This window comes from Vipera ursinii, assembly GCF_947247035.1.
Source record: "Vipera ursinii genome assembly, chromosome: 1".
In the NCBI taxonomy this organism is placed as follows: Eukaryota; Metazoa; Chordata; class Lepidosauria; order Squamata; family Viperidae; genus Vipera; species Vipera ursinii.
In genome coordinates this window covers 74,266,987-74,294,511 of record NC_139512.1, presented here as the reverse complement: position 1 = coordinate 74,294,511, position 27,525 = coordinate 74,266,987, and the positions used below count along the sequence as shown (strand labels likewise).

The 27,525-nt window shown below is 37.3% G+C and overlaps 1 protein-coding gene across 2 annotated transcripts in view; it reads right to left on the bottom strand.

Annotated features, from left to right (window-relative positions):
* The window catches only part of SPI1 (Spi-1 proto-oncogene), a 34,391-nt gene extending 12,915 nt beyond the window's left edge, over positions 1-21,476 (bottom strand). The window contains exons 1-2 of one of the 2 annotated variants that reach the window (XM_083359437.1): positions 21,057-21,476; positions 1,116-1,171 (exon numbers count right to left, since the gene is read on the bottom strand). In XM_083359437.1, coding sequence (XP_083215563.1) covers positions 1,116-1,139 — 24 coding nt within the window. In that variant the 5' untranslated portion in view covers positions 1,140-1,171; positions 21,057-21,476. The remainder of the gene's footprint in view (positions 1-1,115; positions 1,172-21,056) is intronic. The other variant, XM_083359436.1, reaches the window with a different exon arrangement.
* Positions 21,477-27,525: the final 6,049 nt, after the last annotated feature.

The following is a 27,525-nucleotide window of genomic DNA, read 5'->3' as shown; positions in this document are numbered from 1 at the left end:
TCCGGTCTAAAGAAATATGGAGAAAAAGACATATGAATACAAAAGTATGGATCAGGAATGAAATATTTGTCACTGATACCTGCATTCTATACAAAAAGTAGATGAATAGCATGTGGCCATTCCAAAGGCATGGACTAGATGTGGTTCTACAGATTAGAATTTTAATACAAGATTTTGTACTAGGAGAAGAGCTGCAGGTTGTTTTAGGAGATTTTTTTTAACCCTGAAATTCTGCATAGAGATTTTCAAAATAAAATTTTAAAATAGCTTAACAATTAAAACACTAGCACACACTGGGAAGTTGTAACTTGAATGGTAACTTGAATGGCTGTAGGCAAAGGTTTTTCCATTTTTTTTTTTTTTGTATTTTCCATATTTCCCATGATGGAAATTTGGTTACCTATCCAGCAATAGTTTTTCTTTTGCTACAAAGAGGTCCATCTGTTTACTTTATTCCTACTCATGGAGTAGCAAAGCTGATCTAGGATTCAGCCATATAAAGTAATCCAGCTATATTCCAAATAAAAGTTGCCAGGGGAGACATAGGGCTTTGGCCCATTACGGTGCCATCTTTTTGTGGATGTAAGTGACCTGTGCTTGCAATTACTTATCTTGCCTGAAGAGACAAACTCAAGTTTCTCTTCTTGTAAAATATCAGCATGTAGCCCATTCTTAATATGCACAGCAGTAATCTGAGCAATGTCCTTTCACTAAGTTTATCATATATTTGTTGTTCCTTTTTTTGAGACTTAAAGCTCTGGTTGGACAGGATTTTTATATATCTAAGAATGTCTGCTACAGCATGCAGACATAACCACTTCTCATTCTCTTCTTCCTTCACAGTCAGGTAACCTTTTCCACATTGTCTTGTTAGTTATGTGCCTCTTGCTAGTGCAGCCAATGTAGGTCTTTGACTTCCTTCCTTCCTTCCTTCCTTCCTTCCTTCCTTCCTTCCTTCCTTCCTTCCTTCCTTCCTTCCTTCCTTCCCCCTCCCTCCCTCCCATTCTAAAAGAAAGGAAAAGGCAGGGGGGAGTAAGCAGTTGGCTTATAAGATTACTTTATTGATAAGAAATAAGCAATAATAGTTACTGAAAGGTAATGAGGGGGGCCAATACCATGACAACTCTTCGTCCCATCATGTCTTTTCTTCTATTTTGCAGTCTAGCTGGACCTAATTATATCAAACATAGTTGAGGTAACTGAGTTACGTTGAGGTAAGATGGCAGCCTATAAATTTTATAAATAAAATATAAACAAATATACAAAAAATAAACAACATCTAATGGCAAATGAAAGTCTGCATGTCTCAGCAAAGAATGCTGAGAAGAAAACAGGGGTAATGCTGTACATCTTGCCAGTCTACGTGGAATGGCTCAAAGGAGCATCAGTGTGAATCTGGTTAGCTGGAAGGTAAGAGGGAGAAAGAAAAGCTCAATGGAAGGCAGAGGGTGGCAACAGCTGCTGATCTACCTGGGACAATGCTGCAAAGGAGGGGAAAGACCTTCTGGCTAATGGATTCCTGATCTCATCATCAGGAATCTCCTCAGTCAAAGGCTTCCTACTCCAATTGCCTCTTTGCTCTCATAAATGTATTCTTTTGATCTTTGTCTTCCTAGCCAGAGGGATTTATTTTCATAAACAGGGCTTTCTAAAAGATTGCTTCCCCCCACCACAGAAATGTTATTTGTACTGTGTGCATAAAAAAATGGTTTTAGTTTGAAACACTACTTCAGCCCCAGTAGTTTTCATTTATTATTGGAATGTATTGTCTGGTTTGAGCTGAAAGGACGACCGCTCCCAAAGTGCTCCCTATTGCTTCAGGCTCACTCAGCTCTTGTGGTGGAAGCAACCGGAGAAACTATAACTGATTCAATGAACCATATACTGCACGTCCTTAGAAATGTATGGCTTAATTTTTAAGACAAACATTATGCTAGTACACAGGTTACCTAATGTCCTGTTTTGTTGAATCTGTCTTTTCAGACCTAAGGCACAGAATGTGTGCAGGACGAAAGAGGAGTAAAAATACATAAAGTATGTTTGTGTGGCAACTATGAATGACACATTATTATTATTATTATTATTATTATTATTATTATTATTATTATTATTATTATTATTATTATTAATATTATTATTATTAATTTATTTATTTAAAAAAACTTTGTCTGGAATGCCCTCTTTTTAAAACCTAAATATGATACCTACTTTTATATCTCCCTGCCTGAACTGATGGAGACTCTTCTCTGAGAAACCAGTAGCTGGACAACAACTGTTCACTTCTGCATTAATTCCTTACCAGCTCCAACAGTACAGCGTTTAATCAGTACTGGCTAGAAATTCCTTTGAAATCTACAGTCCTTTATTTGGAGAGTGACTTCTAATGGCTTATAATGTCCACCTCAGATGCACATTGAGAAAACAACATTTCCCAGAGAGCACTGAAGCTCCTCTAATTTGGCATCAAACCAGTGGAAAAATGTCTTTCCCTCCACCAAGAGTTTGCAAAGCCAGTAGCTCTTATAGGTGGAACAGATCAAATTATGATTGGCTCAGATATGCAGAGCTGTTCCTTAACTTTGGGAGAAACTGACTGTCTTATTTCCAGGCTACCCAATGCAATTTGTTCATCTCTGCCTTTGGAGATTTCTGGGGTTTCATTTCAAGCCTCTAAATTATTCCCTCTCTGAATTCTAATTAGTAAGAATAGTGCTAACATACCAATTGTTGCAGAAATTCACATAGAAAGCTAATGAAGTTGCTTGGGCTACAGTCACTTCCACTGTATTTGTCAAAGAAGTAGCCTGAAGCACTGATCATGGCTTATATAAGCCACTTAAAATGCCTCAAAGGTTCTGTTCAGGATAGAAAGGAGAAGCTGGGTGCTACAAGCAGACAGCAGCTGTGAATAAATCATGAATAAGCAAATGCTTAAATGAGCAGCTCTGATCTGGAAAGGATGTGTATTCATTTGGGTAAGGTCATTTAGGAAAAGTCCTTTGAAAGATGACAGAAGTGGCTGTAATCACCACTGTCCATGTACTGGGCTAAGAAGGTGGGAAATGCCTGGATAAATTCAACAGATACTCCTCATTCCCTCTCAGGTTTTTGAAAGAGAAATCCATGTATGTTGGTAATATCTTCTCTAAATAGACTAATTCTCAACAATCTGAGGAAGTTCTGCTTAAATTTGGCAGCAGCAGATGCATTACAAAGCAATATCCACTGTTGTTGGATGATAGTATCATAATGTATCCAGAAATATGGTCCAGGAAAACCTTTCCTTGTGTGAGCTCTGAATGGGAATGTCAGGACCCACCCCAAACCACGTCTTAGGAAGACAAAACTCTTGGAGCCAAATCTAGTCCAAAAGGAATCTTTACTATGACATGCTTGGTTGTAGGAATACAAGACAGGACTTAATATTGTTCTACAAACTAAAACCTTATAAAGAGTTCCGGTTCAACCCCCCCTTAACCCCATTTGGTCAATCCCCCATCATTTACCTCGTATCATCCCTCTCGTGGGAAAAGGAACTTAGGACCTTTTATGTTTATTGCTCTCTTTCTTGACACAAGCCAGATGCTACCTGCCCTAACCCTCCCTTTTGTTCCCCCAATTCAAAAGGCTTCTCTTTTCCTTTGAAATACCTAATGCAGGCTCAATACACATTCGTTCCCTCCTCCTCAGGAGATGGCAGAATCCAGGAACAACGTTTTAAACATACATTTATGAATATGATATAAATGGATTCTGACAGGGATATTGCTTGCTTTCTGTGACTTGTTTACTGCCATGAAGCTTAAATATCTCACTGAATATGACCTGTGTTTTTAGCATTCACAGCTGTCTGAAAGCAATAAGCACTGTGGTGGGAAAAAAACTAAACCACCAAATGGATTGAATGATTCATCTCTGGGAAATCTGTAGTATCAATTAGATTCTTCCTTGAATCATGGTCTACACTTTACTTCTACTACTTCCATTGACCCTGGCAATCTTTATAAATACCTTGCAGACAGTCATTAGCACTTCCAAGGAACATAGTTGCAGCAAGAGCAGTAGTGGAGGCTCTACAAATAATTATAAAAGCTATTTATGAGTCATTGGAAGCCTGATGCTTCCAGAATCAGACTGAATGTGTGACTCTGGAGATAAAGAGTATTGTCTTTCCTTGCATTTAAAAGCCTTCACACCAAGCTACAGAAGACTTTGTCAGACATTTGAACAGTTTACAACTGAAGAGAAAGCTCTGTATAGTGAGATGGGTGACATATTAATTTAATTCCTTTTGCCTTTGCTAAGTGGACATATAAGGATTGTGTATTGGAAAGAGACCCTCCCCGTTCCACAGTTCTGGATAGACATTAATATATTTGCATTTGTGTATAAGGCAGATAGAAATAAACAAACAAAAAAGAGTTTTCCCTGTATGTAGCCAACAATAGTCATAGAACGTCCTGTTCTTTGTTTAGGTTTTCACCAAATCCTTAGAAATGTTATGCCAAAGAAATACTTTAGAACAATCCCCTTCCATTACTCCAAGTGGGGTTTTCTTGCTATCACATTTTAATATATATATATATATATATATATATAAAATCCATCCTAAAGTAATTTAAAAGGCCAAATTGAATATACATAGAAGAGGAAAAATATCTAATATGTCTATATCACTACAATCCTATGAAGGCAACTTAAGATATCCCCATTGAAATAAAAATATCTTATCTGAGATCACTTTCACATCACATTAATGTGGAAAAAGAACTGGGCTTCAATATAACTCAGATATTATTTAGATAAGATAACCTTTATTGTCATTTTTTACTGTGGGCACACTGGCACAGATTAAAAATGAAATTCTGTTAACTGCTCTCAAAAGTATCTTTTGTGCCAATATATATATATATGTGTGTGTGTGTGTGTGTGCGTGTGTGTGTGTGTGCGTGTGTGTGTATGTGTATGTGTATGTATATATATATGTATGTGTGTGTGTATATATATATATATATGTATATATATATATATATATATATATATATATATATATATATATATATATATATATATATGTAGATCTAGAGTCTCGGGTTTCTTCCCGCGTTCCTTTCATCTTCAGAAAGTTGTGGCGACGTTTCGACGAAATCCCATCCGTCATCATCAGGCCGGAGTGTTCCTCCTGCTGCTTGTTTTTGTTGTTGTTAGCTGCGAAGTCGTGTCCGACTCATCGCGACCCTATGGACAACGTTCCTCCAGGCCTTCCTGTCTTCCACCATCTTCTGGAGTCCATTTAAGCTCACGCCTACTGCTTCAGTGACTCCATCCAGCCACCTCATTCTCTGTCGTCCCCTTCTTCTATTGCCCTCGATCTTTCCCAGTATTAGGCTCTTCTCCAGTGAGTCCTTCCTTCTCATTAGGTGGCCAAAGTATTTGAGTTTTAGCTTCAGGATCTGGCCTTCTAAAGAGCAGTCAGGGTTGATCTCCTCTAGGACTGACCGGTTTGATTGCCTTGCAGTCCAAGGGATTCGCAGGAGTCTTCTCCAGCACCATAGTTCAAAGGCCTCAATTGTTTGGCGCTCAGCCTTTTTTATGGTCCAGCTTTCACTGCCATACATTGCAACCGGGAAAACCATAGCCTTGACTATACACACTTTTGTTGAAAGGGTGATGTCTCAGCTTTTTAGTGTGCTGTCTAGATTTGCCATTGCTTTCCTCCCCAGGAACAAGCATCTTTTACTTTCTTGGCTACAGTCCCCATCTGCAGTGATCTTGGAGCCCAGGAAAATAAAATCTGTCACTACCTCCATTTCTTCCCCATCTATTTGCCAGGAATTGAGAGGGCCGGATGCCATGATCTTGGTTTTCTTAATGTTAAGTTTCAACCCAAGTTTTGCACTCTCCTTCTTCACCCGCAACAAGAGGCTCTTTAGTTCTTCTTCACTTTCTGCCATTAGAGTGGTATCATCTGCATATCTTAGGTAGTTGATATTTCTTCCGGCAATCTTAATTCCAACTATGATTCCTCTAACCCTGCCTTTCTCATGATGTGCTTTGCATATAAGTTAAATAGGCAGGGCGACAGTATACAGCCTTTCCGGACTACTTTCCCAATTTTGAACCAATCAGTGGTTCCGTGTCCAGTTCTCACTGTTGCTTCTTGGCCCGCATATAGGTTTCTCAAGAGACAAATAAGATGGTCTGGTATGCCCATCTCTTTAAGAACTTGCCACAGTTTGTTATGATCCCACAATCAAAGGCTTTAGCATAGTCAATGAAGCAGAAGTAGATGTCTTTCTGGAACTCTCTAGCTTTCTCCATGATCCAACGTATGTTGGCAATTTGATCTCTAGTTCCTCTGCCTCTTCGAAATCCTGCCTGTACTTCTGGTAGTTCTCGGTCCACATACTGCTGGAGTCTAGCTTGTAGGATTTTAAGCATAACTTCACTAGCATGAGAAATGAGTGCAATGGTGCGGTAGTTTGAACATTCTTTGGCACTGCCTTTCTTTGGAATTGGAATGTAAACTGATATTTTCCAATCCTGTGGCCACTGTTGAGTTCTCCAAATTTGCTGGCAAATTGAGTGTAGCACTTTTAGTGCATCATCTTTTAAGATTTTGAATAGCTCAGCTGGAATACTGTCACCTCCACTAGCTTTGTTGTTGCTCAGCTTTTCTAAGGCCCACTTCACTTCACATTCTAGGATGTCTGGCTCGAGATCAGTGACCACCTCATTGTGATTATCAGGGACATTAAGCTCATTCTTGTATAGTTCTTCTGTGTAATTTTGCCACCTCTTCTTAATCTCTTCTGCCTCTGTTAGGTCCCTGCCATTTTGGTCCTTTATCATGCCCATTTTTGCATGAAACGTTCCCTTCATCTCTCCAATTTTCTTGAAAAGATCTCTGGTGCTCCCTATTCTATTGTTTTCTTCTATTTCTTTGCACTGTTCATTTAAGAAGGCATTCTTATCTCTTCTAGCTATTCTCTGGAATTCTGCATTCAATTGGGCGTATCTTTCTTTTTCTCCCTTGCCTTTCGCTTCCCTCCTTTCCTCAGCTATTTCCAAAGCTTCCTCAGACAGCCATTTTGCTTTCTTGCATTTCTTTTTCTTTGGGATGGTTTTGGTTGCTACCTGTTGTACAATGTCGCGAACCTCTGTCCATAGTTTTTCAGGCACTCTGTCTATCATATCTAATTCCTTAAATCTATTTGTCACCTCTACTGTATATTCAACAGGGATATGATTAGATATCTCTGTTAGATATCTTACTTGATATCTAACAGTTAGATATCTTACTTGACCTGTAAATCTTATTATCAAAGAAATGAAATGCAATCCACAGGCCATGCATTGTGAATTACAGTATGTATACCTGCCAAGCTGGGACTTCAAGAAGAGGCATTATGAAGCACCTGAAAGACTATGATGTGTTGGGTGATGGCATCTCTTTTCGTAGTTCAGATATTTTTGTAGACTTGCTGTCAAATACATTGCTTAGATGATGATCTTAATTATGCACCAAGGCTTCTGATGAGTAGAAATAAATCCAAAACACCTGAGTTGGTGTTTTGGTGGAGATGAGACCCTTGTTGATTAAACAATATTGGAGCCAGGGCCTGCATTAAGTTCTGCATAAAGTTCAGTTTCATGGTCAGGGAACTTCCATTTCAAGGCATTGTCTCTCTCTGAAATTGATAGGCCATGAACAAATACACATACAGACTAGACCAGATAATTCCAGCTGGTCTGTTGCTAATTACTTCACATCCACCTTCTCCCTGTTCCATTTACTAAGCTACCACAGAAATGAGAAGAATTGAAAAATGGAAGATGGAGAACAAATCTACAGTTAAAATAACCTCATTGATCTCAGATTATTTTATACTGGAATCAGAAGGAATGGAAGATAGAAAAGCCAGTTTCCAGACAATGCCCTTAATCTGAAAACATTGAAGCATTTTTTTAATCCTTAAAAGATGAGTGGAAGCCATAGAAACTGAAACCATTTTAGTAAGTTTTTGGGTCCCTTTTGATTTTGGAGAGCAAGTAAATTGATAAGTGATCTGAAAGGAAAAACCTCTGAGGAATAGTTGAATGTGTCAAGTATGCTTAGCCTGAAGAAGGAGAGAGTGTTAAAACTACACAATAGATTTCTTCCAAATATCTGAAGGCTTTTTGCATAAGAAAATGGGGCAGAAATCTTCAAAGTTGTTCCAAAAGACAGGACACAAAATAATCAGAAGCTGATTGCCATCTGTCAGGATGCTGTTAAGAAAGAATTCCACTGCTCAGAGGGATGAATTAGATGGTTTCCAAGCTACCTTTCAGTTCCTCCATGATGCTATGATGTGCTGATTTTTACTGAGCATATGGACCAAATTCCAAAATAGACTGTTCCAACCTAGAGTCCTTTTTACTGTTAGCCTGACAGATGAAAGAGTTCTACTCCAACACGATATGAACACTCCACATAGGAAAAGCCATCATAAACTGTTGATAGGGATTTACTGTGAAAATAATCGGTGCCAGTCAAATTATATAGTATGGATTTCAGTCTAAATATATAGAAGAGATTTCTAAAATATTTAATTCTGGAGATGAAAGAGTCAATTTTCTTTCCAGACCATGCCAACTCAGTATTCTACAAACTTCACTAAAATAGTTTGCAACACTGAGATCCCCTTGCTATTCTAGATGATTTATTTCTTGAAAGCTTTTGGACCACTTCAAAAATGGCCTGGAAATCAGTATCGCCTAAGAATAAAAATAGAGTTTTCCAAAAGAGTGTTTGCTTATATCTATTACATATTGCAACTTATTTTTCTTCAAGGTATTGCATAGTTTTTTTTCTTCTTTTGGCGTTTATGTTGTGTTGGAAGAAAACGTCATTTGATTCTGAAAGAGTCAGAGAAATGGAAATTGGAAAGGGGTCTTAAAGTTGTTTGCTGCTTTCTTTTAATGGCTTTGTGGTCAACTGTTGTGGATTATATGGGCTCATCCAGACAGAGGCTTTTAATGTCAAAACTAGAAGTGTACTATCAGGAAGTATACTGGAGGAAGATACATATTTTCTCTTTGAACAGCATCATGTAATCAGAGAAAGCAAAGCAATAGGACAATGTAGCTCAAGCTAATGGTATTGAAGTTCTATTTGCTGTTGGATCTGCAGAAAATGTGAAGTTGCAGTTTGCATATTCTGAACATTTGGATTATTGGGACATAATACTTCTGAAATTAGTAGTAGCTAATTCAGAGGTCCAATGTGTCACAGGTCTGCTTGTCTAGCGCAGGGGTCCCCAATCCCCGGTCCGTGGACTGGCACTGAGCCATGGCACACCAGAAACTGGTCCATGCAAACAAGCAAAACCCCATCTGCGGGATGCAGGCAGTACATGAAGCCACGCCCCCTCCGGTCCACAGAAAAAACTCAAAAGATTGGGGACCTCTGGTCTAGTGCACTCAGCAAATCCTTTGCTTTCAAAAATGGGTCATCCTGGCATGGACATATCATTTGAGAAAAAAAAGGCAAAATAGTATATTGTGCAAAATAACAATACTGTACTCTGCATTGTTAAAAATATTGTAATTTATCAAATGAATATAAAAATCAGAATATTTGTTTCTTTCTCTGTAATTTTTGTAACGCTTCCCAATTGGTAGATTCTGATTTAAAATAGGGTAATAATAATAATACAAATAAAGATAAGTAGAAAAGAACTTAGCACCATAATGATAAAAATGAACCACTTTCTAAGATGCATGTTACAAATTATTTAACTCTCTTTGAAAAAACAGAACTTTTTGCTTTATAAAATATTAGACAGCAAAAGGCAACTTCTGGTTGTAAAGCGATCCACAAAATGGGGGCCACAACAGCAAAGGCCCTGCCCACTCATGATTTTCTTGCCAGATAGGTAGATTCTCCGTATTCTTCACTAAGTCCCAGTACATTTATACCGGTACATAATAAAGCACTAATAATATCTTAAACGTATTTAATTTTAGGAGATACATTTTTTTACTGTTACTTTTCACATTTTTATAATTTAAAACTTTTTCACAGGCCCTTGAAATATTTGTAGGCACTGGGCCTATTGTGTTTATTTGAAAATATGACGTGGAGCTAAGATAAATATATCATGTGTTATATGCTATGTTCTCAGTACTGTATAGGAGGCAAAGATCCTAGAAATTAATCTAACAAGCTAAACTCTTCAGTGAGCTTCTTGAAAGATCATTGGCATGATAGACAATTTTTAAAATATATCCTTATTTATGAATATTTCCAATACATACGCCAATAGGCAACAAGTGATATGATTTGCACTGTTAATTTCCAGCCTAGAATAATAATGGTATTACTGGCCTTCATTTCATCAGGAAGTATTACATTAAACCAGCAAACAACCAAACAGCAATATGTCTGCCACAGACTCCCAGAGACCTAGCTGACTACTGTTGAAGAACATTTAATTAACTGAATATTGGTCTAATGATCCAACAGAAGTTTTCTTATATACTTAAAATAGATGGAATTTTCCTTTCACAACAAATATAATGAGAAATTAACAAAATAACAGAATAACAGAATTGGAAGGGACCTTGGAGGTCTTCTAGTCCAAATGTTGTCCAATCTCTTCTTTAAAATCTCTGGTGTTGGAACACCCACAACGTCTGGAGACAAGTGATTACTTGTTCCAATTGTCAGGAAATTTCTCCTTAGTTCTAAGTTGGTTCTCTCCTTGATTAGTTTCCATCCATTGCTTGTCCTGCCTTCAGGTGTTTTGGAAAATAAGTTGACACCCACCCACCCTTCTTTGTGGCAGCTTTCTTCTGGGATGAAGGATTTTCATTAGGCAGTTGTCAGGAAGAAAAGGCTTGCATTCTTTTTTTCCTATCCAGTAAATATCTGACTTATTTAACCGCTCCTGTTTGCATTGAAAGAATAATGCAACTGAAATGGAAAGGTTAGCTTGACCCATATCCCTTTATGGGTAGCTTTTACCATAAGTAACAAAGTGCCATCTGCCATTCGTGGTATGAAAGGGCATAGTATTTGAAGAATATACTCTGTCCAGAAGGTCTCCTGTTGAAATACAGTTTTGTTTCTGGGTCTCCTCTGCTATCTTTGTGATTTTACTTTCTTTTTTCTATTACAAAATAAATGTTAGTTAGTGTGGTTTTTGGCCTCAAATTGTTGCACCAACTTCCTGAACTGTTCCCCAGATTCAGTTCAGTTCTGATGCCCCTGCAATTCTGGTGTGAGGAGTCATTATACCTTTCTCACATAAAAGGAACTTCCTTGATAACAATAATTGTCTATGACAGGTATTGCTGTTCATATGTTGTTTTAAATTTTAACACTTTCCACTTTTTGGTTTTTTTAAAAAAGGATTTCTTATTGTTCCTCTCACTGAGGAGCAGAAACATCTTGGGCCTGTGAGATATTCTTTTCTTATGAGAAAGGTCTTAAATTATGATCCAGTCTTTAAAATACTATATACATTGGAATAATAAACTACCTTTGGGCCAGACTATAACAGTATTGATTAAAGTTCCTCTTAAATACATGAAGCAGGGAAAGTAGATCTAGATTTTGGTTTTCTGGGCACATTTGAAAGTATATTACGGGCACTTTTACAAAATTGATGCAATAGAGAGGTTGCATATTCACAACACATCCATTTAATCTATACCAAACTGCTTAGGTTTCTTCTCACAATCTCTTCTAGCCCCTGAAGTTATTTTTCACCTTCCTAGTTATCTTTCTTTTATTCAGAGAAGTGAGCCTTATTTCAAATAAAACAACCAGTTGCAAATCCTGCTATTTTTAATTTGTCTGCACATTTGGAAGTTGCCAAGGCTGACAAATCCTGATTTAACCAGACTTCCATAGAACCTGGAAATGCGATGATGGTAAAAACAGATGTTTTGTTTTGCCATGACTATTTGCCATTTTTTTAAAAAAAAATAATAAAAAATAAATCCCATGAACAGGGAACCTGGTAGTAGTAGGAAAAATGTTTGGGTACCTCTTTACCTACCTTTGAACTATGACACAAAACTCAGTCTTGTACAAATCTTCTAACAAATCCTGTCCCTAAATAATTAGTTCTAGTACCTACAGCTTGGATCTATTGAATCCTGTTTTTCTTGTTTGGTGGCACCAATTAAATTGGAATTAGATAAACTGGAATTAGATAAATTGGAAATAAATAAATTGGAATTAGATAAATTTGAAGAAGTCCTCCAAGGTCCCTTCCAACTCTGTTATTCTGTATTATTCTGAGTTCTCAAAATTCCTAGCAAGTGAGAAAAAAATCAGTAAACTACAATATATCTAGATGTGACTATGTTAGGAAACCGTAGAATTTTATCTATGAATAAATTACTTTAGAATAGAATACTTTATACTTTATTGGCCAAGTGTGATTGGACACCCAAGAAATTTGTGTCCGGTGCATAAACTCTCAGTGTACATACAAACAACAAAGTAATATAATCATAAGATACCAATAGGAGAAGATAATAGAAAAGATGAGAAGGATAATAATAATACGGCCACACTACATGGGTAAATATCCCTAGACATAAGACAGTACTGTGGGAATTAAGTCCTCAGCAGTATAACAGCACGAGGGAAAAAGCTGTCTTTGTGTCTATTTTGTCATGCTATTAATATCCTAGAGCAGCATCCTGAGGGGAGGAGTTCAAGCAGGTTATGTCCACAATGTGAGGGGTCTGTAGATTATTTTATCAGTCCTCTTTCTGACCTGTGCATTATACAGGTCCTCAATGGAAGGCAGGGTGATTTTTTTTCTGCAGTCCTAACTATCCGTTGAAGTCTGTACCTGTCCTGTTTGGTTGCTGTACCAAACCAGACAGTTATAGAAGAACAAATGACAGACTCAGTAATTCCTCCGTTAAATTGTATCAGCAGCTGCTGGGGCAGTCTGAACTTTCTGAGTTGACGCAGGAAGAGCGTTCTTTGTTGTGCCTTTTTAATGATGGTTCTGATGTTAGGTGTCCAGTTCAAATCCTGGGAGTTTATAGAACTCAGAAATGACATCATTACCTTAGGTTTTTTTTACTATGATTACAGTATCTGTTTAATTCTTTATACTGATGAAAAAGTACAAATACTGGTGATGAAAAGTTGCTATTATTAAAGTAATATTCAAGAATTTCTTAATAGATGAAAATTAGCATCAGATATTTAAATGTTGATTTATATGTAGTAAATTGTCATGTATATATGTAACCAGTCCATAAGTTTATTATAGGGAGCTGATCTATCTATCTATCTATCTATCTATCTATCTATCTATCTATCTATCTATCTATCTATCTCTATCTCTATCTCTATCTCTATCTCTATATCCAGGGCTTTTTTTCTCATAGAATGCTCAGAACGGAGTTCCGGCACCTTTTTTGGATAGAACCTTCTAGAGTAGGCAAGGTGGGTTGTATGACATGTGTGAGTTCCGGCACCTTTTTCTTTTACAAAAAAAGCACTGTCTATATCCATATCTATATCTATCTATCTATCTATCTATCTATCTATCTATCTATCTATCTATCTATCTATCTATCTATCTATCTATCTTGTAGTTCACATTATTTCAGAAATAAATCCTATTTTATTATAATATAAATGTTCTCTAGTAGATGATTCAGAAATACCAACCAGACTCCCGTGATGTGCAGCTGAGGCTGGTTTAACGGACAGGCCTAACCTCATTTCCTTGGAAAGAATTACAAAATAACTGTATGGTTTTAAGAAAGGGTTGAAAGATTATGTTAAATGTCCTTTCATAAGCCTACAGAATCTACTTCACAAATTCTGAAGTGATGAGGTTTGTTTATTCATGTTATTTGTATTCTACCATTAGTTTTAAGTATTTTGTTTTCTATCACTGTGCTTTTAATTTGATCAGCATGTCGAAAAAGTGGGGTTTTTTTGTTTCCATCTACAAGGCAGATTCCCAAGCTCCTGATTTAGTACCGATACACCAGAAGCATTTCATTTTCTTTTATGGTCATCTTCTAGAAGCTGCCCAAAACTACTATCATTCAATCAATCAATTTAAAATATTGCTGCTGAAGAAAAAGATGACCTCATGAAACCATGTAGATTCCATGTGAATATTAACAAGTTTATGAGAAAAATCAACTACTTAAATTAAAAATAGTTTCAATTAAAGATAATATGACAGCAGGAGAAAAATCTAGAAAACTTCATCAGAGATTCAGCTTATAATCACTAGGCATTGTGTAGATTCTTCCAGCCAGAGCAATCTTGAAGTATTTTCATGTTTGAAGCAAGAAAACTAAATATCACACCTAAGTATGTTAAAATATAATATTGTGGTAAATAATTAACCATTGACATGGTGAATCCAGAGACAGTCTGTGGGAATAAAGAGATTTATGTCCTGGAAGAAGAAGACAGTTGGCCAGAGAAGTGTGGAAAATATCCCTGAACATGGTAGATCTCACCCTACTTCCATGAGATCATTGTCTGATCCACCAAGAATTCCTTACCACTATATTACATAAAAATGCCTTTAGTGTAATTGTGCAAACCCAACCATTTGTGGCTTATTAAATACAACTGGGTAAGCAAACCAAAGCCAGTTCCTGTATCCCAATTTCAGGATGAATTGTACTGGTTAAATTTCTTTGTGTTCTACAGTTAAAGAGAAGATAATGCTTTAGTGGATAGGAATTACTCCCTTAATGTTTTAAAGAAATGGTCTAATAGGATGAGCAATTTTTCTGGTCCCCCTCTCCTGGATTTTTGGAGCACACTTATTTTTGTGTAGGTATTTTTTAAACTATGGTAAGTCTATTTTATTGGTCACCCTATGTATTTCCCACCTTAAAGTCACACAAAACATGGTTCTAATTTTGGATAATTATGATCAGAAGTGCAGATGAAAGGTTGAGGACAGGTTATCTTAGAGTTCAGGGTAGCCTTTCTGTATTAGGATAGCATTAGGATAGCCATGTTGACCATGAAAATGATGATGATAATAATTTGACAAGTTTACTTTCATTTTGTACTTATACAAAGGTAATCTGTGAGAGCTATTTCATATAATCAAGCTGTGTTCTTAAGAATTATACTTATCATTAGACAAAAATAGCAGATTTCTGTTATGAAATATCAGATTATGAAACATGGCGATACTAACATAAAACAGAGTCTACAGAGACCACCACAAGACATTGTTCTTTATGCTAATGTATCCTGATCGTGACTATCTTCCAAAGTGACAATAAGTGGGGCCTAATGGGACCTTGGAGGCATGGCTTGTCTATAGCCACCCTAGCCCTTTGAAATAGCTTCACACCTAAGACTTTGGGGGCCCCTATGCTTTTAATCTTCCAGAAGACCATGAACACCTAAACGCTTTCTTGAAACATTAGGCTAGGATGAGGTTGAGTCACAGTCAACATTATGGGTGGTTTTGGCATCTTGATGGGAGGATACAATGTATTTTTGTGTTGTTTTTATTGGTTGCTATGAGCTGCTCTGGAACATGGTATATATAGGTAGCTGCATATGTTCTTAAAACAAATAGATAAATAAATGCATACATACATACAAACATAAGTGAGGAAGAACTTGTTTTTCTAAAGAAGACTATATAACTGCCAACAGCATCACACAATGTATGATTAAAGCAATTGTCTCAATCTACCTAGACCAGGGGTGTCAAACTGCTGGCCCGCGGGCCGGAGCATCACGGAGAAACCACGCCCATCCCATTGCCGGCAAAGGAAAAAGTTCCGATACGTCGCGCGACGTCACGTGACATTGTGAGTTTGACATGTCTGACCTAGACAGTTAATATATATTATAAAATAATGAAATGTGATAAAATTAGCCTATGTGAATCTCCTAATGTGGGCTAAATACATTTATATTTATTTTGCAAAATTAGTAAACTCATTCCAATTAGTCTTAAAAAGGCAAGTCTCTTTAACATTATTCTAAAATTAAAAGTCCAGCAGAATTATATTTCTCATATTTCAAATAGCGATAACGTCCAAACTCTTAACTTTAAAACCAATTGGGCCACTTAACTCAATAAAAAATAAGAACATATTATTGCTAATCAGTTTCATTGGGTAACCTAAGATGTGGTGTTATGAGAGTGAAATACAGCTGTCTATTAGCATTACACCATTCATAATTCTATAAACCCTTCTGTAGTTTAAGGATTTTTTTCTAAACTGAGAAGCCACAATTTTTCCCTTTCGGTAATAACTTTCTACTTCAGAAAGAATATGCCAAAAAGAGGGGCTTCCTCCCTTTCTTCTTTAGGCTGTTTTTAAAATGTAAAGGATGGAAACTTGATTTTCTGGTCATCTTGGTTAGTACAGAAGCAGCCATCCTTGAAGGGTATTATATTTGCATATTTTTAATAAGTGTATATCTTCTCAGCAATAATGTTCTAGGTTTTCACTGCATGAAGACTTGTTATCCATAGAATATTATATTTTCAGTATCAAGCTGTGTACAATTTTTAGCATTACGTTTTATAATTACATGGATTGTCATTTCTACATGTGTACCAGATAGTCATATAAACATAATGTTTTAACCCCTGGCACACACTTGAGTATGCTGAATATCCCTGAGGGCAGCCATTCACAAATAGCAACAAGTGTGAGTGGGTGAATGGAATAACATAATGATAATAATAATAATTATTAACAAAAATTGTACAAGAAGAAAAGCATGCATTGTCAGCTAACTATGTAAAAGATAGCATTGATGAAAGTTAAAAAGTGGAACTTACTAAATGTACAGGAAACAAAAAAATAATATTGAAATAATGTAATAGAAACATGAACAGAATGCTGGCAAGGAAAAACATTACACAATCAGCTTCTACAAAAGATTGAAGGGGAAAGTAGATGAAAATAAAACCTGGCAATAGCTTACAACTGGAACGTTATGAAAAGAAATGGAAGGTTTAAGGCTAAGCAAGAACAAACTATTCAAATTAAAGCAGTCAAGGCCAGAATTGAAAAAAAATATCATCAAAAGTGCAGATTGTGCAAAGAAGCAGAAATTGCTGGGAATATACTGTATAGTTGAAAAATAGTAAAAAAAAAGCAATTTAAAACATTGTGGGATCTCCGAATACAGATTGATAAAGTCTTGGCTCAATACACACCAGATATAACTGTGGTCAAAAAGAAAAAAGTAAGGATAAATGATGTGGCAATGCCAGGGTAGCAGAACCAAAGATAAAGAATTGGAGAACAGATTAAGTATCAAAACCTGAAAGTAGAAATTGAAAGATTGTGGCATAAACCAGCCGTGGTGGTCCCAGTGGTTATCGGCACATTGGATGCCATGCCAAAAAATCTTGGAGAGTACTTAGAAAATATGTGCATTGACAAAATTTCTATCTGCAAATTGCAAAAGATCACACTGCTTGGATGTGCACATGTACTATACCAATACATTTATGACATCCTAGGTTACTGGGGAGAACTCAATGTGTATGAAGGTCAACACCAGCTAAAGAATTGGCAGTTGTGACTTCAGGTTGTTGCAAACAGATAATAATAATAATCTGCCTATCACAGGTGTTAATCAAACACTCGCTAGGTGGATAGAAGTGCCAAATCCAGTCTAAACATCTGGCTGACTATGCAATTAACCAGAGTACTGTAAATATGGCAGAAAGTGAAGAGGAACTGAAGAGTCTCTTGTTGCGAGTGAAGAAGGAGAGTGCAAAAGTTGGGTTGAAACTAAACATTAAGAAAACCAAGATCATGGCATCCGGCCCTCTCAGTTCCTGGCAAACAGATGGGGAAGAAATGGAGGTAGTGACAGATTTTATTTTCCTGGGCTCCAAGATCACTGCAGATGGGGACTGTAGCCAAGAAATTAAAAGACGCTTGCTCCTCGGGAGGAAACCCATGGCAAATCTAGACAGCACACTAAAAAGCAGAGACATCACCCTGTCAACAAAGGTGCGTATAGTCAAGGCTATGGTCTTCCCAGTTGCAATGTATGGCAGTGAAAGTTGGACCATAAAAAAGGCTGAGCGCCAAACAATTGAGGCCTTTGAACTCTGGTGCTGAAGAAGACTCCTGCGAGTCCCTTGGACTGCAAGGTGATCAAACCAGTCTGTCCTAGAGGAGATCAACCCTGACTGCTCTTTAGAAGGCCAGATCCTGAAGCTAAAACTCAAATACTTTGGCCACCTAATGAGAAGGAAGGACTCACTGGAGAAGAGCCTAATGCTGGGAAAGATTGAGGGCAATAGAAGAAGGGGACGACAGAGAATGAGGTGGCTGGATGGAGTTACTGAAGCAGTAGGCGTGAGCTTAAATGGACTCCAGAAGATGGTAGAGGACAGGAAGGCCTGGAGGAACATTGTCCATAGGGTCGTGATGGGTCGGACACGACTTCGCAACTAACAACAACTGTAAATATATCAGTTTTGTTGTTGTTGTTGTTGAGCTCTTTCTGACTAATAGAAATAACTGTCAATTGCAAAAGGCAGCCTTATTTGGAACAGCTTGCATTCTGCAATGATTACCTTTAATATCATTAAACAACCGCATCTCCTTATCTCGGATCCTTGGGAAAAACTCAATAGATGGATAGAAGGGCCAAATCCAGTCTAAACATCTGGCTGACTGATGACCATCAATAATATAATTTCTGTTTTTTTAAAAAATTCTTTCTGGCTACATTTCTATAATAGGAGATAAAGTAATGAGGAGTTTGTAAACATTATAAGAAGTCTGAAGATTTACACTTAAAAGATGAAAAAGAAATACACATTTTAAAAGATTCTACTTAAATTCCATTTTGGCCACGGCTTCTTTCTCACAGCCTAAACTAAGCTTATTTACCAGAAAGTAAGTCCCAATTAATTCAATGCAATTTACCAGTAAATATTCATCAAGGCATAACATTCAGTAAAAAAAGATTACATTTCTTCAAAATGGTGAAAAATCTTTTATCTCCATATTAATGTAGATGCCACAGGTTAATATTTAACTAAACTGAATACTGCATATTTACTACATATATATTTCAAATCATGTAAGTCTAATATATATTGTTCCATCTGGATTTGATTTGAACAGATCTATTTTCCAAATCAAATAAAAATTAGATTAGATCTAAATTGGATTAGACCTAAATTGCACAAACCTAAAGACATAGAAATGAATACCATATATGAGTATGCAGTCCAGAAGCTATGTAAACATTCATAAAACTGCAAGGAGATGGAGATTGGGAATGAAATAAGATTGTTCATTAGACAAATTCATCAGGCAGATAAATTCCCATATTGTCATTATTATTCTTTGGGACTGCCCTCTCAGTAGATGTAACACCCTTATAAACTGGAATGGTGGTTAATGTGAGCTTGGTAACAATCATTCCACATTTTGATACAGGAAGGATCTGAATTTGATATCATGATAGAAAGACATTACAATACTGGCTTAATTGATTTAGTGTATAATCTTCCTGTTTGTTAAGACATCTAAGAATATGACAAAGAATTGTGCTCTCATCTGTTTTGAAGGGTGATATACAAAAAAGCCCTTAACTATTTCATATTTGTAAAGACAATGAAAAACTTTAAACTTAACTGCATGTACATTTTTTGTTAAATTCCATTCTACAGTGCCATATTTACAATACATACACTACTTAAGTTGGAAGAAAATGCATATATATTTTTGTTAAATTCCATGTTACATTAAATTCCATGCCATATTAAAATACACAGATACTACTTAAGTTGGAAGAAACTATAAGTGAGCATATATATATATAGTTTCAGTACTAAGATTACATACAAAAATACTCAAAAAATACTCAGACAAAAATATAGACAACATGAAGAATCATGCATGTGCACATTCCTGGGTCTTAATATTCATGAAATACACCCATATCTCAACATACTATAATTAAATATTAGGTATAGGCAGATAGGATTTGCATAGTCAAATCAGTTATAACGTAAACCTACCAACTTACTAAAATTAAAGTTCTAAGTAAGGGGATTTACTCGGAAGTAAATGTCTTAAGACCATGGCCATAGAGAATGATAATTTTCAAGGACTTTTCAAAACAATAGATATTTTGTTTTACTCACATCCTAAGTAATATCAAACTCTTCCAACTATAACTAAACATGCAAATTGAATACATGATGTATGTTCATTTACTCTGCTGTTCTTGGTTAACCATTCCATTATATATCAAACCATAAGATAAATCAAAGTTTATAGAATTACCTGAAAAAAGATGCACCATTATGTACAAGAAAACATGATCCATGACTGAACTAGCTCTAAAGAAATTGTCTTTAGAAATGGGACAAATAGATTACAATGAGACATAGTTCTGTCTGATTGTTTCTCGGCTATATCCAACACTTGTAGAATCTACCTCTTGCTTTTGATCAAATATATACATGTTTCTCAATTAAATTTATATGTGAAAGTCTTTGAAAATGATAAAGCTGCCATATTAATTGATTCAGTAACCGGGATATCTTCAGAAAAGGAAGAGTCCAGACTCTAGATTGTTACAGTATTCTAGCATTTCATTTTTTAACCAACAAAAATTATCCTGAATATTCCATTCAATTAATCTGGGCAGGGAAATTATTTCTTTTTTATCCTAAATTGAAATTGTTGAGAAAACTGAATTGGGAGATAAATGAATATACTGGCCACACCTATCTGCTACCCTTCATGTTATAGCCAGATATTATGAAGCCATAAATGTGTGTTTCAACCACAAAGCCAGATTTCTTAATAAACTTTATCAACTTACTAAAGCCTTAAAATAATAACAGTGCCTTATCAGTGAAAACAGAAAGAGATAAAGAGTATGAGAGAGGAAATACTAACTTCCCATTCAATAGGCACCACCACAAAAACTTTAAGAATTATGAGTACCAGAAATACAGCAATCTTCAACAGCAAATCAATTCCGTTGGCGAAGGCAGAAAGGCAAAACCATAATTAATTCACATACTCACAGGGGAAATGAGGGAAAAGCCTTCCATTTTGCAAGCCTGTAACATTCAGCCAATTTCTTTGTGAACTAATATTCTAATTTGAGTTATCCAGCTTTTTGAAAAGACATCAAACGAAAGAAAAAAAATAAAAACATGAAACAAAATTCCTGGGATTCTTTGAAGACCCTTTGTAGTGATTAAGGTTTTGGTTTTTTTTTTAATTCTGGGCTTAATCACTTTTTATAGATTCTCTCAAGAATTCTAAGGTGAGGTCTCTCTTTAGATGTATGGTAAGTTCCTGATTTCTCCAAGCCTCTGTAGAGCATAGATAGTTTTCAAACTGTTACAGCCCAGTGTGACATCAGAGTAGCCAAGTTTGCATAAATCTCATTTCAAGGAGCTGTGGCCTTATAACAGGAAGTGTGTCGCCAAGCTGATCAACCATTGGCAGGTGCCTGCTACAAAATGAACAGCAGATTTTGTAACTTTGAAGATAGCAAGAACAAACAAATAGATCCTATAGATACAATTCCAGGGTATAAAAGAACTGGAATTTTAAAAATGTCATTCTGTTATAATTAACATAGGCCTGACTGCATCAATAACAATTTATTGAGGAGCCATTAATAAAGATTAGCGTTATCCTAGCTATTTCATTTAGCTAAGACACAGTCTAACATTTTTTTATAAGAAATGAGCAATACTTTTAACAGGTAATTTTTTAAAAATACTCATCTTATGCCTCCATCAAAATTATTTTTTTCTTTAGGAAGAAGAAACACTGAAATCATGAGACAATAAGTTAGAAAACCATTACAGAACACTATGAAATGCAATGACTTTGGGGGAGGCGTGCAGCTCTTCAAAGAGGAGCTTCATCTTCATGTACACACCTCTTCACTTTATCTCAGTCCATACAGTCTTGGTCTACATTTGAACTAGTTGGAAGAGGGTTTGGTGCATGCACTCTGCATGGACTAAGACTTTTTTCCACTATTGCAATTGAGATTGTGAGGCAACATGAAGCATTTTGACATTATCAGTTTTAGTATGTCAAACACTTGTTGAGGAAAATTACAGAGAGCATATATTTGGAGAACCCAGATGCATCAGACTGTGTTAACACAACAGCATAACTTGGATTATAGCCATCTTGACTGACATGATTCCAAAATAATGGAGTAGATAGCTTGATAAAGAGAACTTTCAATGAGAAATAATGATTCCTTGTGACAGAATGCAACTCTAAACTTCTTTGACATGAAGTTGAGATGTTAAAATACAGTTTAAATCTGTAGTGAAGTAGGGCCTTTAAATACTCAATTATCTGATCCTATTCAGTATAAAATTAATGTTAATTAACATTATTAAAACATAATTTAAGTAACAGGATTAAACACTATTTCATTTATTAAAGTCATTGATTTAACTTATATCCAACCTTTCTATCTGGCAGTTCATGGGGGGATTTGAATCATATTGCTTTTTATATATTTGCTAACTGCTACTGCAAACATACTTTTATTTTTGCAAAATAACTTAGATTTTTCCTTCTCAATTATACTAAGCACACAGGTGTGATAGATTCCTCAGAACTATGCTTCCTTACCATTCTTTTTTTTAAAAAAAACCCCACTATTTGTATGTTGGTTTTAAAATGCACTGGAAATGGTTTCCAAATGGAAATATTAGTTGTGGGGTAGATCTTCAGTACAGCACCAGCAAGAAAAATGGAAAAGCTAAAAAAACAGTAAGACAGAACTGGAATTCTGGGAGTTCCAGCACTTTTCAAAAGCTCCAAGTAAAGAAAGGCTGCCTTTTATGTAAATTTACACACACACACACACACACACACACACACACACACACACACATGTAAATGGATTGTAAGGTTTTACACTTAGCCTTACAATTTCCCCAGCATTACTCAGGAATTTAAAAGAGCCAAAAGAAACTCCTGAGCCGAGGTTTCAGCAAACAAACAACTTTTATTTTGATCCAAATAGAGTTGGGTGGCCATATCTCTCTTCGTGGCTGGTAGAGAGATGAAGGCAACAACCAGGAAAGATGTCTTCCACCTTTTATACCTTTCCAGAACAAAGAGATCTGGTCTTGGTACTAGGAACCAAAAGGTACAAAAAATAATTCCTAGATGATGCCTCATACACAACAATCCAGGTCCCACCATAACTCCTTTCTCCCCTCCCCTTACCATGCTCTTTTCATGTAAGCAATCCCCTGTACCTAAAGCATGAAACATTTGCTTTTATATAACTAACTTCTCAATATAAAACACCTACAAAGCTGCTTGCACATAAACAAAGATATATATATATATATATATATATATATATATGGTTCTCCTCCTACCTCTCGGGCCGCTCACAGACGGTGTTGACAGGAGGGCAGAGGTCAACCCCTAGGCCCCTTAATTGTGGGATGCCTCAGGGGTCGGTGCTCTCGCCCCTCCTGTTCAACATCTATATGAAGCCGCTGGGTGAGATCATCCGTGGTTTTGGGGTGAGGTATCATCAATATGCTGATGATACCTAGCTCTTTATCTCCACCCCGAACCAAGCCAGTGATGCCCTCAATGTGATGTCCCGTTGCCTGGAAGCGGTACGGATTTGGATGGGGAAGAACAGGCTCCAGCTCAACCCGGCCAAGACTGAGTGGCTTTACGTACCGGCATCTCGACTTGTCCAAGAGGTTCCATCTTTGGTTATGGGAGGAGAGGTGTTGCCTCCCGTTGATAGGGCGCGCAATTTAGGCGTCCTCCTGGACTCATGACTCAGTTTTGAAGATCAGATTGGAGTCGTGGCCAGGGGGGCATTTGCCCAGGTTCGCCTGGTGCGCCAGTTGCGCCCCTATCTGGACCGAGATGCCCTATGTACGGTCACTCATGCACTCGTTACCTCTCGGATAGATTACTGCAATGTTCTCTACATGGGGCTGCCCTTGAAGACCACCCGGAGGCTTCAGCTGGTGCAGAATGCAGCCGCGCGGGTAGTGATGGGAGCATCCCGATACTCCCATATTACACCCCTCCTGCGTGAGCTGCATTGTCTACCAGTTGTCTTCCGGGCGAGATTTAAGGTGCTGGTACTTACCTTTAAAGCCCTACATGGCTTAGGCCCGGGATACTTGCACAACCGTCTGCTACCGGGGACGACTTCCCATCGCCCAGTGCGCTCACACAGAGAGGGCCTCCTCAGGGTGCCGTCGGCCAGACAATGTCGGCTGGCGACCCCCAGGGGGAGGGCCTTCTCTGTGGGAGCACCAGCCCTTTGGAACCAGCTTCCCCTTGAGCTTCGGATGGCCCCGGACCTCCGGTCCTTTCGCTGCAACCTCAAAACTGGGTGTGAAGCCACACATATATCCTCTTTCTTCCACTATGCCTGTGTTTGTAGCTGGTCTTTCTAAAATCTTTTATCTATTACTAAAGTTTATGGGGGATTTATAAGCATGCTAGCTTAAGTGCCTTGCCTATCTTCCCAGAGTTGAGAAGACTATTTGTCAGGATTCTCAAGAAGCAAATAATCTGTGCATATAAAGACTCCATAGTGCTGTGCATAACTTTCATGTAAAGGAGGTGGTTAGTTGGAACATACTCCCGCTATATGTTTAAACTTATTTGCCTACTCTGGGGCTGAAACATTTTTTTAAGTTCAGAACATGAAAACATTTGGAAGCAGCTCAGACAGACGCTTCCCTAATTCACTAGAGTATAAGAAGTGGGCACAATCATTCAGTTACTGTAACCAATCTCAAAAGTTTTAGTTGTGGAGTTGTTTTCCACAACTCCAACTTGTGGAGTTGTTTTCCTGGACTAGTCTACCTAGTGAAGCTGACAGGCCCTACCTGGAATAGAAGGCCCTAGCAACAGTCACTCATACGCTTATCACCTGACAATCATACTGCGTCAGCTGCCTTTGAAGACCACAAAGCCACAAATTCACTTGCTGCCAAATCAATTTGTCGTAACCATAGAGCCACCAATATTAGTTCCCCATTGATTTCAGACTGCTATTCAAAGGGCTGGTTTTAACCAACAATAGTTTAGGTTAAATGGCTAGTTTAGGTGCCCTCAGGACAGTCTTTCCCCAGGGAATCGCGCTGTCCAGTATATGCTCTCTACAAAATTTGTCAGTGGTCCCTGTTGCCATAAGGATGAGGGATAGGATTCATAGACAATGGTTTTTGGTTGTCATCCCTATGCTATGCAACAGCCTTGCTTAAGTTCAGACCAGCATTTTTTTAATTAAATAAATTTGTATACCTGTCCTAGTGGCCTTCTGGAAATTAGTAAGAAAAAAGCCTTCAGGGTAAGCTATCTGTATGCCCCCTATTTTGCTGTAATTTATTGATGTTTTGTTATCATATTTTTATCTTGATTTTAATATTGCTTTATTATTGTAAACTACCAGGAGGCCATACAGATTACCATAGTATGTAGATGACTAAAATGTCTTTTTTAAAGTCCAAACTAAGCATTCACATCAATATATACCATGCAGAATATAAAATTTATGAGTTATCTTCATAACTTAGATTTCCCAGAATACTCTGTTAAAGTAGATTTTTTAAAAATCTTACTATTAAGCTTTCTAACAATATTTATCAGGTTCAAATCCTAATCATTTTCCATGAATTTTTTAAAATTTTCAAAAGAACACACATTCATTCCTTGAAAATTACTGCCCTGAATTGCTACAGCCTTTACTATAGAAAAGCACAACCTACTTCTTAGTAAGATAGAAAAATGTGTGATAGACAACTTAATCACCAGATGGATTTGTAACTGACTGACAAACTGCACTCAACATGTAGTTCTTAATTATACTATTTCTACACGGGGGGAAGTAAGTAATGGATACCTCAAGGTTCTTTTTAGGCCCAGTAATATTCAGCATCTTTAAAATTTAGATAAGGAGATAGCAAGGGAGTTCATCAAAACTGCAGACAATACCAAATTGGGGAGCGGGGAATAGCCAACACTTCAGAAGATAAGCTCAAGATCTAGAAGCATCTTGACAGATTTGAACACTGGGCCCTATCCAACAAAATGAAATTCAGTAAGCTTTTACACTTAGGCAAGAAAAACCAAATGCACAGGGACAGAATAGGTGGTACATGGCTCAACAGAAGTAACAGTGAGAGGGATCTAGGAGTCCTAGTGGACAACCATATAAATATGAGCCAGCAATGTGTTGCAGCTGCCAAAAAAGACAATGGAGCTATGCTGCATCAAAAGAGGAACAGTATCAAAGTCAAATGAAGTGTTAGTACAGCTTTATACTGCTTTGATAAGACCACATTTGGAATACTGCGTCCAGTTTTGGTCACCATGATACAAAAAGATGTCGAGACATTAGAAAAAGTGCATAGAAAAGCAACAAAGATAATTAAAGGGTGGAGGCTAAAACATACTGTTATGGCGTGGGTGACCGCGTGGAGACAATGAGGAGACAGCATAATACATAACGCCTTTTATTGATTACATGCTGGAACTGCTTGCCCCCGCCCGTGATGCCCCTTATATGTTGCTGATGCCCCTGGCGTCAGCCAACCCGGTTGCTCCATGTTCCTGCCGGCCAGGTGACACCCAACCCGGTGTCCTATATTTCCCACCAGACAGGTTGACCAATCAGGTCGCCTGACCAATGCCACCTGGTGTTATGATGGCATACACAACACATACAATGAACTATCGCATGAACTGGATATATCTAGTCTAACTAAGATAATGACTAAGTGTGACATGATAGCAGCCTTCCAATATTTGAGGGGCTATCACAGAGAAGAGGGGGACAACCTATTCTCCAAAGCACCTGAGGGCCAGACAAGCAATGGATGGAAATTATCAAGAAGAGATCTATCGATGAACTAATGAGAATTTCCTGACAGTGAGAATAATTAATGGCAGGCCTCCAGAAGTTGTGGGTGCTCCATCACTGAAGGCTTTTAAGAAGAGCTTGACAGCCATTTGTCCAGAATGGTATAGGGACTAGAAGACCTCCAAGATCCCTTCCAACTCTGTTATTCTGTATTGTGTATTTGTAAATAGTAAATATATGAGTTGAAATATAACTCCCAGAATTCCCCAGCACCAGCTGGAGAAAGGCTGAATTACTACCTTGCATTATTTTTTTATTTTTTATTTTATTTTAATTCCATTTATATCCTGCCCTTCTCCGAAGACTCAGGGCGGCTTACAAGCTTAGCAGTAGCCTTCATTCTATGTATATGCCTGCTTATTAGGGCTTTCACACACACACACACACACCCAAGCGGCATTATTACAAAGTCAGCTTAATTGCCCCCAACAATCTGGGTCCTCATTTTACCTACCTCGGAAGGATGGAAGGCTGAGTCAACCTTGAGCCTGGTGGGATGTGAACCTGCACTAATTGCAGGCAGCTGGTGCTACTTAAGGAGGCATTAGCCCACTGCTCCACCAAGGCTCTTATACTTGTTTCAAGGGAAGAAA